The sequence below is a fragment of the Spodoptera frugiperda genome, chromosome 16 (assembly GCF_023101765.2).
Source record: "Spodoptera frugiperda isolate SF20-4 chromosome 16, AGI-APGP_CSIRO_Sfru_2.0, whole genome shotgun sequence".
In the NCBI taxonomy this organism is placed as follows: Eukaryota; Metazoa; Arthropoda; class Insecta; order Lepidoptera; family Noctuidae; genus Spodoptera; species Spodoptera frugiperda.
The window spans coordinates 935,826-950,958 of record NC_064227.1 but is presented as its reverse complement, the minus strand read 5'-3'; the positions used below and the strand labels follow the sequence as shown (position 1 = coordinate 950,958).

Sequence of the window (15,133 nt, the reverse complement as noted above, 5' to 3'; positions counted from 1 at the left end):
TGATTCATCTCATTTGCAACGAAATCATTGACGGAGAGACTGTTTTTTTAGGATACTACACTGTGTCGAAAGCCAAAATAAAGACAAGACAACGAGAAACCAGATTTCTTGATGGTAAGCAATCAGCGCCGACATAAACAGTCATAACACCAGGGAAGATACAAATGTTAAGCAAAGCTCGCCCAAGGCAAAAGAAGTCATTGGATGATTTTCACCACTTCCAAAATAAGGTATCCTAGGATACTAGGATATTGGGACTAAAGAAATTGATTGCACTTTTTTTACATTTAATGGTTCGACGTTTGGCCGCCATCTCGCCTGATAGTAAGTGATGATGCAGCCTACGATGGAGCACGTTTGCCCATAAGCAACCTATTCACTCGGGCTATGAAGACACCCAGGTTATACCCATCAGGAAACACAGACTCCGACAAGGAGTCAAGGATTTCAAATCAGAATCACCCTAAACATACATGATATCCTTATTTGATTCTTAATTTACAAGTATCAAACGCGGACTGAAGTAAAATACGCAAACGTTACAAGAGTGCTTCTTCTACAATATTACAAAAATTGTATGAGTGGACCATACACTTTATAAAAACCGACTATTACAAGACAATTTAAATTGAACCAACAAACAAATGTCAAACAGCCCCGTTCCCAAGCTAGGTAAAAGTTGAAAAAGATAAAGAGAGAAAGTTTTCAGGCGCACCGTCCCTCCTGAAAGTATCGGGGTTCGAATCTAGCAGTCGATATCTTCGATACATATCTTACTGGAATACTATAATGTGCTGCTGTATATCTATTTCAGCGCATCTTTTGTTGTCAGCCACAGGTTTCACGTTGGTTTCAGTTAAAAAGATGGAATTTATTTTAAAGAAAATAGTTTTGTTTTTGTTAAGTTGCTTTGGATGGTTTATGGATTTTGTTCTTTTGCTAGTTTTACCGGCTTTATATCGTGCTTTTCCGAGCTAAGTAACAGCTTTCAAAAGGTGATTGGCATGTACATCAACTGCCTCGTTATCGAGAAATACTGAAGGGTGTTTACTAAATTTGAAACCCCCTTTTTGGCCGTTAAGAGGGAAAATTATCCAATGACTTCTCCCGCCTTCGTTGAGGTGAGAAGGGGTATCAGACTTTTACTGGCTAAAAATCACCGCGTCCTAGAGTAACCCGCTAGAAATTAGAAACTTTGGAAAGTTAAAATAAGCCTTGAACAGACAGACTTTTCACCACTTAAGTTATGGTTTAGGAGAGAGCCTATTGCCATACTATACATAATTTTATACAGTAAATAAGATTACATTCGCTCAATACAATGACTTTTACATACATCTCACAGGAAATTTTAACACATATTCACCAACTATTCCCCAGTAACCCCAATAAACCAACAAATACATCAATTCTAAAATCTAATTAACTTCAATAATTATATAGGAAAGGAAGTAATATTTCATTGCGCTAGTTAGACATTGGGACCGGCAGTGTCAAGGGCGGTGGTGCCAGTTGGCAGAGTGGCAAAACAATGTGAGTATAGGTGTGAAACGGCGGCCATCTTGTGACGTCACGCCGTGTGTTTCATTGAATATTTTTAACGAGTTTTCTTTTTAAAAATATATGTGTAACATCTTCCTAGTCGACAGAGACAGGCGAAGATGTAACATTCATCAAGTACATCTGTTTTTCGTTGGTTACCAACAGAAAGAATGATCGTGCGATGTGGAGAGAAAAAAGCAAAATATTAAACACAGATAGAGAAAGGAGGGCCGGGGTGACGATGATGTTGATAATTATGATTATGATGATAATAGGCACTGGCACCTACACATAGAGGAGAACCTACCTACCTTCGAGAGGAATACTTGGAATTCAAAGTCACCCTGTATACATATATAAACTCACGCCTTTGTTACGTAGGATAGGCGAAAACTATTCCAGCATCTTGTCATACAAACACAGAGTTTAAGAGTACCTAATCCACACTTATTATTTTGATGCTGTTAATCCTATTATCTATCCTATCTCTGTAAGAAAGGAAAACAATTTTAAACGGCAAATAGCTCCTCTAACACAATAGTGGAAACCAATAATGGTAATAAAAACTTGACGTTACTAACAAACCGACTTCTACAATGATTCAATTAACCAAAATATTAATATCTAACTTCACTAATATAAAATCGAATCCGAAACTTCACTTATCAGTACTTTAAGTAACCATAGCAAGCCAAAATACATAAAGAAAAAATAAATTCGTAGACCACTTGCTACGGCGTAGCAAGTGAAATGATGCGTAGACCCTCAATGGCTACGCTCGTAGCCGTGTAATCTCCGGGTCTAAGAGAATAATACGAGATGAAAACTTATGTAATATTCTATGAGCGGTTATTTTTGTTTAATCAATCATATTGAGATTGGAGAATAGAGGTTCAAGGGAGAATTTTTCAAAAGAAAATAAGTCGCTGTATCATTGGAATCTATACTTTGGACCTAATAAAAAGTTTCATACAAAGACAGATATTTTTTTCTTTCGCATTTATTTTGGTTTTTAATACTTTGTAATAAATGCGAAAGTATTTATTTGTGTTCCTTCTCTTACATCGCAGCGTTTTCAGGGTATAATTTAGGGCGATATATTACAGAAGGGAAAATTTAAAAGTACTCTTAACCGACGAGCATGCATGAAAAGGCTGATGACTGTTAATGAAGCAAAAGAGGTGTGTAAGATTCGTAGCAATTGGCGTTTCATTGTCTCTGCCTACACCCATGACAGAGAGGCGAAAGGTTATGTATGTATGTTTTAATTTAAGTTATTTATTTTTTAACCACACAGGCAAAGCCTGAGATAACAGCTAGTACGTAATAATTAAAAGATACAACGTTAACATATAATCATAAATACCCAAATCCCAGCATTTTATCCAAAAATCTCATAAAACAACCCAAATATTAATAAATCTTTATATTTACATCAAGCCAAACTGTCTTCGCATATTGATTTTAAAAATAGAAGATCATTAATTAGCAAGATGGCGGCTGGTTGCCCAATATGCGTGTATTGTAACTAGGACAGTATGTAGACACCTTAAAATAACCCATGGGATGTTACATGGATTAAAAGCTACGTAGGGTTTTAGGTGTGCTAAAAATAAATTAGTTAGATCTTTGGTCCCATTTAAAGTTTTCCAAATTCGATGGGTATAATGAGTTAGGTTTTTTCTCAGTACAAGAAAATATGTTTGCAGTTTTTTAATGCAATAAAATATATTAATCACAATTATTTCATTAATTGATTTGACCATGCAATTAAGATGGTATCATATTTTATGTCTCATATAAACGGATATTATTTATATGATAGATTTAAAGTCGCCGTTATTTATCCCCGAAGGGGTAGCCAGAGCTGCTTACGACAAGCAATACCACTATACAAAGTACAGTCACTTTTAACCATTAGTGTTATAATTAAAAGTCAACAACTAGGACATCTTCAAAAAGAGCACAGCAATACTTTGTCCGGCCTTGGAACTGAACCCGAGACTTGCGATCATTCGACCAACGAGGTAGTAATTAGTAACGAAAGTATCCTATTGAATAAGGGTTGGAAATATCAGCTTCACGGACAATTAAATTTGACGTTTCAAAACTGCCTAATTTAGGATTAATTGAAATAAATGCTTTGACTTTGACTTTGAAGGCATAGAATCTAACCCAAGACGTCAATACGAGAAATTTACTACAAATAAATTTAAAAGTCACACTGTCCTAATGAAGTGATAGTAAATACTACGCTTAGCATAACTCGTTAGTTCGTTACTAATTACTATAGTGTTGGGTAGCTAGCTGGTGCTACTCCTGCCCGGTACAGTCGACAAATTGTCTCGGTGACATAGAAACTCGACATACAAAGAAATACCACTGTCAGGGTAGTTTTGGCTATTTAATCGGCTTTATGTTTTAATATTTTTCATTAAAGTTGAAACTTGAAAAGCAGAAGTAGGAACGGGGTGGTTTTTAGTCAGTAAATCTGACACTCTCTCTCGCCATTGGATGATTTTACCCGTTTAAAGAAATAGATGAAGACAACAATCATTCAATCAATTTCATAGAAATATATTTTATGGAAGGAACCTAATGAGTATGGAATTACGGGTAAGTAAATTGGAAGTACGAAAGAAACGGATACAAAGTTGATAAAGGTTAGTTTTATTATATTTTATTGGCACCTCTTTTTCTAACCTATACACCAAGTAATTTTGTCGACTGTACTAGATGACGACTTAGCTTGATACATGCCACGCTTTGCGAAGTCGTGACCGAGCTCCACGGAGCACCACGTGCGAGGATAACACATTTTGTTGACAGTATCATACGCAGAGGCATACAAGTATCTAGTGGAGAAATGTTGCTCAGAGACAATTAATGGTTACTTAAACTAAGCCTTAATAACGATTTTGTTCCGAAAACTATTGCTAAGGACTGGTTTAAGGCTTATAATTTCCGATTATAAGTTTGAAATCGCCAACCCGCATTGAGCAAATGTGGTGATTAATGCTCAAACCTCCGTGCGAGAAGAGGCATTTAGCCAGCAGTGACCACTAAAGGCTGTTGATGATGTGATAACATGTGTTTGCAATCGTAAGATCAAAAAATTCAGGACGGAGATCGCAATTGAAAAGATACAGCTTTACCAGAGAACACGACCCGACCTTTTACATAGATACCCGCAGAAATAGTGAAGATGTTGACCAATGCACTCTACTACGACAAAATTGTCCGTACACATGAAGAAAGTATGTAGTATTTTGTCACCTCAAGGTCACAAAGAGCCTCGGATCTCAGGGTCCGTTGGCAGCGTCAGTTGGCAGCCACCGCCACTATCTGCTCACCAAACTGTTATGTCCCACCATTCCAACTTAACTCAGATTGCCAGCCCCAATTCCTAGCACTTAAACAAGAACTAACTTTTTAATGTTACGATTAGTAATCTAGACATCTTTTTTAATACGCAAAGTGTAAAAAGTAAATACTTGAATGTTTAGGTTAAATTTTATTCTCCGAAGCTAGGATATTACACTTTAACACCTACTTGTCACCAATTGTATTAAGCCTTTAACTGCCATCAGAAAACTGTTGCAGGCAAATCCTCCACTAACGTAGGTCACCGGTAATCTATGTGGGAGATAACGTGTTTAGAGTCCCATGTAATAAGGCAATAGATATATCATGCACCGCGAAAACTTAAGACTCCGTAGTATTACTAAGAACGGAATATCCTTTTTTTTTTTGAGGGGGAAAATCATCCAATAATACTAATAGGAAAACTTAAGACTCCATATTATTACTAAGAACGGAATATCCCTAGGAATTACTTATAAACAAGTTTTTTTTTAAGAGGGGAAAATCATCAGTCATTTCTCCCTATACATATAAATTGTAAGTAGAAATGACGTTACGCGATATTTTAAATCGATATATCTTCGAAAGTATTTGTTTCCGTAAGAAAATAAAAAATACGTGTATAATATTTTAGAACAATCTACAAGACGGACATTAAAATAAAAACTATTCATCTACCCTATTAGAAATAACCTGCATTCATTTACCGTTAACGTTTACCCACAAGGAATAATCATAATTAAACATAATACACCCAACTACACACGAAACACTGCAATCTGAAGTCTCGAGTCTCACTTAACAAGGCCGAAACTTGCAAAATACATCATGCTTTGGGCACAATTTATGTAATAACTTGCTCCCATCAGTATGCGCCCTATGCCTTGTTTACGAGATAACACAGAAATCTTATATTGATGCTGTAAATCATGGGTTGGGAAAAACATGAGATTTTTGGGGTATAATGTACTATGGCTAATCCACTTTTGTGGGTATAGCAATATGTTACCGTTTATAACGTGGTTGACGGAGGTAAGCTTATTATTCTAGTGGGTTTTCGATTCGTATGTTGGTTATAGGAGGTTATACACGTCTAGTGTAGAAAAATATTGATAAAGAGTTGAGAGAAAACATGATTACATCTTAATCGATACCTTTAAATTACAGTCGTTTGCTAAAAGACAAGTTTAGTATGACTAAATCGCGTTATTAGCCGAGTGACTTAAGAAAACATTAGGTGGTTTTCGAAAAAAATCTATTATAAATTGAACTGAAATTTTATTATAACTGAATATATCAGTGACCAAAACTCAGAAACGCGTAAAGAAACATAACTACATTGAAAAAGTATTGGACTTTATAATACCACTGCAAAAAACGCAATAATACTTTTCCTACTAGGTCAACAAGAAAGCGTAGCTATCCCCATTAAATATCACAGACAATTAACCAAATGAAACACATAAAAAGGTTGTATCAGAGATTTACGGCCTCTATACAGAGATATTATAAGAAAATCCTCTTTGTCTATGCTTATTTATCTCTTCCTTATTTTTTATTGTGCGTGTACCAGAGACACATAAGGGCGTCATAAACTTTATTTCTGTTTTGGCTGTTCAATATGGTATTGTGCATATTTGCTTTGAAATATGTAGTTGATACGAAAATTTTGGAAGATTTAAAGTATTCACGAATTATGCAATCTATAATAATTAAAGTATTATGCAATCTATAGGGAAAGGGGCGTCCTTAAAGAGGGTGTTTGTAATTTACTCTATAATATAGGTAAATTCATTAAAAATATTGTAGACATGATCTTCATAATAAGTTAAATCCAATGAGACACGCGAGTGAACACTGCCGTAAAAAAATAAACGTTCGATGCTAAATAAATTCAAATTATGTACGTCTAAAAATGTTTTAAAAAGTTGTGCTTGATAAATTACTTTGTTATTTTTATAATAATTGTCGTGAGACATACTACATAGACAGCCTACACGCGTAGGCTATGCGACGTTGCCGCGATGAAGAGTCCCTCTGTGACTCGAAACTTGTAGAGCTTTTCTCCATTAATGTATGTGTGTAAACCGTGATTTTTAGTTAATTTAGTTTATTATTTGTTTGGTTTTAAGAAAGATGATGAATTGTACTTTTTTGTAAGTTCTTTACGAAATGGTAACTGTTTATTATGGATCAAAATACGCCTAATTATTTTGATATTTAGTGCAATACGTAGAAAAGAAACGATCTGGTTTAAACATGAGAAAAACAAATTTAAATACGCGTCAAATTGTTCTGGAAAACAAAAATTCAATAACAAAATAACATCACGTTGAAAAATAAGCTCCAGAGACGAAAAAAAATCTTCATATTTCTCAGTCTACGCATTATTTCAGTTTATTTGTAGATCGCCAAAATTCCGGTGTTTTATTTAACAGCCTTCCTACTGTCGCAACGACTTGATATTAACCCAATTTACGAGTCGGATGCTAATCTCTGCAATATTTCGTTATTATAACCCAAAACTTAAACAACGCTCTATAAAATACATGGTTAACATAGACATTAAGATTGAAAAACAGACGAGGTTACATACAGGCATTATATATGATTACCTGTGCGCTGCAATCGAAATAAAAAACATCAATATACAAATCCAATTCACTAATGGATTCCTTTGCTTGGAGTAGTGAAATTAAAAAAGAAATTTAAAAAAGAACATTAAAAAATAACAGGTACGTGCAACACATTCTCGCTTAGAGGGTAGTGCATTCAGGAATCATGCACATATACAGAATTATTGACTAAACACTCAAGTCGGGGAAATAAAATTCTTTTCCGAAGCCATTTTGCTAATTACTTTTCCAAAAATTCTGATACATATCATTCAACGTGTTTTTTTTTTTTAATTACGTTTTATAGACTCTATTTCCCCGATCATTTTGTAACTGAATTTAATGTTACGTTGTTTTTACCTCATTCTATTTAACATTATTAAATATGTTGTCTAACAATGTCCATTTGTCATACGAATTTATAATGTAGTAAGTTTAGATTCCGTAAAAACAAAGTAACATTCTTCAGCTACAAAACAGAATAGATATACATATTGTTATGCGTGAATTATCATGATTAAGGTTAGTAAATAATAATGTTAGAAATCTAAGCCGATTTTTAGATATCGGTTTAAAAGATATTTGAGAAGAAAGTTTGAAAAGGATACACGGAAATGTCATAAAACTCACGCATATCAAAAAGGAGACAGAAAAAAAAGTCCAAACTAACAATTATTAGGGATACATTAAATATCAACATTAACAGTTAGTGAAAACATTCATACATCGAGTGGCAAAAAGGGTGATAGAAGAAATAATAGGGGATACACCGAATAACACCGATGCGTCGCGATCCGCTCAACGTAGGCCGGCCGGGTACCTTGGACGAATTACTTTTTAATTTTTAAAACATTCGAATACCGTTTTGAATCTGTGGCTGTTTAGCTGTTTATCATTCAGTTGTATCGTTCGTTCTTTTACTTATCTGTGGATTATTTGGAAGAATTGATTTTATTATTTTTGGTAAGTGTTTTTTTTTTGTTTTTATTTTATCGAAATTTTATTTGGATTTTGAATGGACGTTGATTTATTGTTAATATTATTGATTTTTAGAATATCTTGCAAACCTCAGACTTGGAGATATGACATCATTTAATTTAGATACTTATTACGAAAATTTCTTATCGTTTATTTGAAATTTAGATACCGATTCTTGTTTTATCTGTATTATTAATTTTTATATTAACTTCGGTACATCTCTTGTATTATTATACTTTACAGCATTGGTTTTATACAAAAACCATTATTCATGTCATTTCCGAAGCATAAATTCAACGCAAACATCATAAAATTCTTATTTCTTTCCTTCAATAACTATTGTTTATTCATTCATTCCTTGTTTGTCATTCTTTTCCAATACTCCTTCATATTCGATTTACGTTTCTTCAATTTTATTTATATCCTTACCAATCTTCCATTTATGTTTGTGTCGTTAACTTTAAATGTTTTTAAATTTATCTTTTAACTCCACTGCAATCGTGTTCTACTTGAAACTACGAAATTAAATTAGAATTTCAACTTGTGTCTAGTTCTGGTCGGTTTATCTCTGCTGAATAAGCACTCGGCTGCGCTCAACAAACTCGTGTGTGTTACCGGCAACCCGTTTTATAATATCCTATATTTTATATGTTAATTTAAATGTATTTGCTGCTCCAAATTTAATATAAAAAAAACTATTTCGTAGTTTTTTTGAAAATATGTCTTGCAGTTTACCCTGGTATAAGTAAAAAAGTATAATCATTACAGATTAATGAAATTAATTTAAAATAATTTTTCGAAACAAAATTACCTACACGCCATTTTACTTTTTTTATCTCTCGGTGTCTCAAAAACAAAAATTAAAAAGATTAATAAGGAAAGGGTAATTAATAAAGATTTAAATTACTTAAAATAAAACAATCGATTTATCAGTCAATATTACATAAAAACCGAATGTTTACTAAACGTTTCCCCATCATCAAGATCAAGGGCAAAGTATTAGGGCACCGAGCCAATAACTCCAAAATTTCCAAGATATGAACAAAATAAACGAAAGCTTTTAAAAAACCGATCGTCTAAAGTATAAATAAACAAACGATTACAAATACCTTTTTAAAATGTCATAACAGAATCTAAATATGATTTACATAACATTAAATTAATAAGAATTGAAGCAACGAAATACAATTCGCATGTAGATCAATAAGAGAAACATTGAGGGAACTTAACCTCTTTTATTCACAAGCAAAGACAAGAAATCCCTATAAGGAAAAACACGCGCTTCGTAAACCATGTTATCCTAACCTAAAAACAGAAAAAGAACACGTAACTCCCAAAGAAAGAGGTCCGCGAACCCGAACGAGAGTCCCTTTTTCATTGAAAACGACAAGTAAATTGTTTTTGCAGTCAGATAGAGCCGATTTTAGCAAAACAGGGTAAACTGCAGATGCGATGGGCGTTATGCTATTCTATGCCGTAGTTTCCCTGCAGTCAACTTATTCACATCTTAGCCACACCATATCGATTCACTAACCTTTTTTACATTTGTATTATTGTTATAATCTGTGGCGCTTTCCACACTTATTTTTTTTTATTGACGTAGCTTTATTAGCAAAGAGGTTTGTTATGTTTAATTTTATTTTTCTTTTTACTTTTTATAAGAACATTTTTATGAATGAAATAAATAAACATTTCCTGCTTTTAAATATTGTTTTTAGGTTTTGTTTTATGCTTTTAGTGATTAATAGTTTGCGTTTTATTTATATTCATAATGACTTTTAACTGCTTACAGTCGTACTCAAGTACATTTAATGATTACTTAAACTATCCTTTAGTAACGATTTTGTTACGAAAACAATTGCTAAGGACTGGGTTAAGTAATCATTAAATGACTCTGAGTACGGCAGTGAGTCTTCAAAATTATTTGTAGACTATATTAAATGAAAATCATTGTCATTCTGAGTCATTAATGTTAGTCATTGGATTGTTTCTGTATACGATCTTAATTTTAGTTTTAAGCTTTAAAATCTGCTTTGCAAACATGCTTTAGATGTTTTCATTTTACGATTGTTCTTTATTATAAATAATTTAATTCTCATTTGAAGGTTATTATCGCACATTACGATTTGCAGTGGATTTAGAGGAGGTAATATAATTTGAATAACATATATATTGTGCATATTTACCGGTGTGTCTTTGGTTTTTATAGTTTTTGCGGTTCAAAGCGTCACTTTAAAGGTTTTTTGGTTTAGCACTGAATGGTTTTAGGTTGGATGTAAATCACAGCTTGCACCTGTCAGTCTCGAGAGCATGCTTATCGATCTGTTTACACGAAATGTTTGCAACAAACGTTGGCTCCTTGTGACCGTTACACTTGATTCTTTCCATCCGAATTTCTTCTCAAGCTTCAACTCCAACCACGACACGTGTTTTTTTTTATTTAGTTTTTATTTTAAGTTACCTTGTTACAAGTGATGTGGTAAGTCGCATCCAGCCTACAACATAGGATCACGTGCGTCCACATCGATCTGACGGCGAAATCGCTACGTCCCGAAAATACCCGGGCGGCCGACGCAGTTTAGGTAAGCAACATTAGCTCACAACATCTGTTAATATGATCATTGTTAATTACATATGGGTTTGTTGTTAATAATTGTAGCCACCTGTCCCGAGGAGGGCGCTTGCAAATAAGTCGCTACGTCGTCCACCATGCAGGCTCGCGGGAGGTCGGGGAGGAACATAATACGCTAGAGGGCGCGCATATCGCGTGTGGGCTGCGCGGCGCCCCGCGACCGACTGGCGCGACTCGACGCGCCCCCTCCCCGCGCGCGCCGCTCCGCCCCGCCCCGCCCTACGCACAGGGCTGACGGCAAGCTTTTCCGGCTTTTTCGTAAGGTTTTTTTAGGCAGTGACTGCTATTTTCGGGCTAGATGAAAGCTATTCGAAGTATTGATTTTTTTATGCATTCCTATAATATTTTGTTGTGCTATGCAGATTGTTTTATATCAATAATTTTCTTTAATTAAATCTATACTCTATAATTCTAGGTGTATTTGTTTTTATTAATTTTCAATAATTAATGTATTTTAAAATAATTGCTTATCAGAATCTCATTAAGATTATCTCTAAAACACAATGTTGAAGCGTATTAAACATTCTCTTTAAAAAAAATACAATAAAATATAAATAAAATTCCAACAAAAATGTACGTATATGTAAAAATAGCAGTTTTCCTTGGTACCAGCCCTATAGCACTACGTCGTAATGCATTCGGCACTCGCCTCGTCTCGGCGCCACTCGGACCCGATCGGTAAGCGCTCGGCTCCCCTCGGAAAGCTCTTTCAAATTCGGAACATAGACATGACATATCTGTTTTCATCAACAATGCAATTCCCAACCTTGGCCCTTCGAAACAAAGTTTAATTTTCTCTACGAAAAAAAACTTCAAGTGTTGTGTTTGACTTTTGAAATATCCTAATTTAGCTCAGTTTTTGCTGGGTATTTTCGTCCTTATTCGATAGTCGGAGAGTTGAATTTCCTTTGCATTGCGTTTTCAGCTGACGCGTCTATAAATGTCACATTATGTGTGTTTGTGTGCGTGTTTTTTTGTGTGTGTGCGTTAAAAACACATCTTGGGCGAACGTTTGTAGCGATTTTAGGCAGATTTTTTCCGTGTAAGATAATAATAATATTCTTGTATTTAATATAAGTACATCTTAAACCCTAAGTACATGAAAATAAAGGTCATTAATGTATTAAGTCGATTAAAAACTTTTGAGAAGCTAGAATTAAGTTCTTAAATACCAGGTTGTAGGGTATATTTTTAGGTTGCCTTAACTAAAAAAGTTAGGGTCGGCACTGAGCCGTAATTACACAGTTTATCAATAGATATGGTTCTGCTTGTGGCGACTGGCAAGGGGTGATACACAATGCTGTTTAGGTCCCATTTTTGATGTTCGAGCTTATGTCTATAATGTTTCTTTAGTTATTATAATAAACGAAAATGTGTTCCCATAGTCAAATTTTCTCTTATTTCGTAGATAGTATTATTAATTATGTCAAAAGACAAGATTATTTATTTCGAACAGACCGGAAAAGCACTTTTGCAAGCAAATGCTTTAACGTCTAAAAGTGCATTTTTTAATATTAATATATCTGATTGTCGGTCAGTCCTCTAGTTACTCTATTTGCTCGTTCCATAGTGGAGATTCCTATGGAGAAGAACGAGCAAGAAACTCCATAGGTTACTCTTGTAGTATAAAGTAATTATGTTAGTTCATCTGTAAATCATTAAACATTTCAAATTCGAAATTGAGTACCATTCCGTATCGTCACGCCTTTTATTCTTGAAGGGGTAGGCAGAGGTGTACATCATGGCACGTACAATGTACACCTACTTTTCACCATTTATGTTATAAAGTCCCATGTAATAAATCTATTCCAGCGGCCAGGATCTCGTGTCCGACTACATAACTTTGTCACCGATGCATAGAGTTCTAGGTTCGATTCTCGGTCATCATCATCAGAGGCCCGTGATAGTTCATTGCCTAAAAGGATTTGCCATAATCTCCTCGTTTAGCAGACACGTTCGAGAACATAATCCAAAGGAGCTTTTCCACCAGAGATGTGCTATGCAACGGAGATGTAATAGCAAAGCTGTGAAACTATGTGACCGTTTCCACTGATACTAAGCTATGTAGCTGTGTGAGGAAGAAGCGCAGCTCGAGTATGCGATGTATCGATAGTAGGGAAGCCATCCGTAGCACACATCCATTGCACGTATCTTTCCATATAAAAAACATAGCTTAGCTGAGTCCGTTTCCACCAGTGCTATGCTATGTGTACCAATGAATATGTCTGATGGAAGCCAAACGCATTCACAGCAACGTAGAATTGCATATCTCTGGTGGAAAAGCATAATTTTAAGACAGAAAGTGCCGTTACCTGTTATCTACAGTATCTGTGAGATGTTTGTCAAGACATTTTGTTTTTTTTTTCATAATAAATGGCTAAGATTTTCACCGTGATTTCGCAAATCGAACCTGTGACACGTTGCACAATAGTTAATCACACAGCCACAGCGCTAACCAAATGGTTGGTTGCATAGTCAAGATATTAAAAAACTATACCTAAAAATTTATGCACTTTGTAATGTAATGTCGATATATATTAAAACTTTACGGGGATATTTGTTGAAGACGGTATGATAATTATGATACTCCTTCATTTTACATTAACTTATTTTCTTCTCAAAATGATACCAAATGAAGAAAGTAATAAGATACTAAATAATATCTAGAAACGGTTTACACTAACACTAACACTTCTGCTTACCCCAAAACCACACACAAACAAACAAAAAATCAATAAAAACCTACAATCTTTCTATAAAAAAAAAACTACACAATCTCGTAGACGGGTCTATTTCGTAGCGGCGTAGACCCGCTACGAGCTACGGCGTAGCAGGCACCCACACAAGCGCAGTATTGATAATTTATGTATGTAAGTGATTAGCTATGTTACGTAATGTGTGCAGTGTAATGTTATTGCAGAGAGCTGGTTGCACAGAGTAGTTACAATTTGTATGGGACAGAGACTTTGGGATTTGTAAAATGTATGGGATTTGAATTGTGTTGATTTTTACTCGTTACAAAATGTATGAAGTTTGTCTTATTACTGATGAGTTATTGTCATTTATGTTAGGAATATAATTTTTGCATTTGCGTTTTTCTTTTTTAAACATTGCCCCTAATACTAGAGTATTTAGACACCACTGAGAAACGGTGAAGGAAAACATCATAAGAAAACCTGGGCTTATAATATCTGATTATAAGTTTGAAATCGCTAACCCGTAATGAGCAAACGTAGTTATGTAATGCTCAAACCTTCTCCGTGTGAGAAGAGGTATTTAGTCACCAGTGGCAACTTATACCTATAGGCTGTTGATGATGATGATTGATGACGTCAAAATCAAGCTTAACATCAATTTGATTAACTTCTCATAAAACCATTGTAACACAGCAACAAACTGTAAAATAAATTAATCATTATTACACAGACAATCTCTATCCGCCGACACTACTCTGTGCACAATAGGTAAGTAGTAAATCTAATACAGTACAACAAGTCTGCGCTTTATTATATTACTGAACTGAACGGGCTGAACTAACTGAACTAAGCTTAAATAGCTCACGTGTCGTTCGTGTGCACACTGCCTAATCATAGTGTCGCGAGTGTGCACACTGCCTAATGGATGATTTGATTTACTCGCACTGAAGAAAATTTGTGATTTTTCTTCGAGTGTAAAGTGTTTTGTGTTTTTTGTACCCTTTTATTGAATTGAAGGGCGTAGTTTTCGAGATGAAATTTACATTTTAAGCATAGCGTTTTGCTTTTTATTCGATGACTATTCAGCTTGACTGGAGTGATACCACGGCCTTACAGAAAACCGTCGTGAAACAACGCTTGCGTTATCTTTCGTTGTGTGAGTGAGGTTTTTTCATTATATTTTATATTCATATAGATATATTTTTTATATTTCATATCGATATATTTCGAAAGTATTTCTTTCCGTAAGAAAACAAAAAAATACGTGTCTAATATTTTTAAATAATCTACAAGACACAGACATTAAA

The 15,133-nt window shown here is 34.5% G+C and overlaps 1 protein-coding gene across 8 annotated transcripts in view; it reads right to left on the bottom strand.

Moving 5' to 3' along the window:
* LOC118280590 (nuclear factor 1 X-type) overlaps nucleotides 1-11,326 on the bottom strand; it is a 47,473-nt gene extending 36,147 nt beyond the window's left edge. For 7 of the 8 annotated variants that reach the window (XM_050699473.1, XM_050699475.1, XM_050699476.1 and 4 more), the window contains exon 1: nucleotides 11,162-11,326. In XM_050699473.1, coding sequence (XP_050555430.1) covers nucleotides 11,162-11,239 — 78 coding nt within the window. In that variant the 5' untranslated portion in view covers nucleotides 11,240-11,326. Of the gene's footprint in view, nucleotides 1-11,130 lie in introns of all 8 variants that reach the window. The other variant, XM_050699480.1, reaches the window with a different exon arrangement.
* Nucleotides 11,327-15,133: the final 3,807 nt, after the last annotated feature.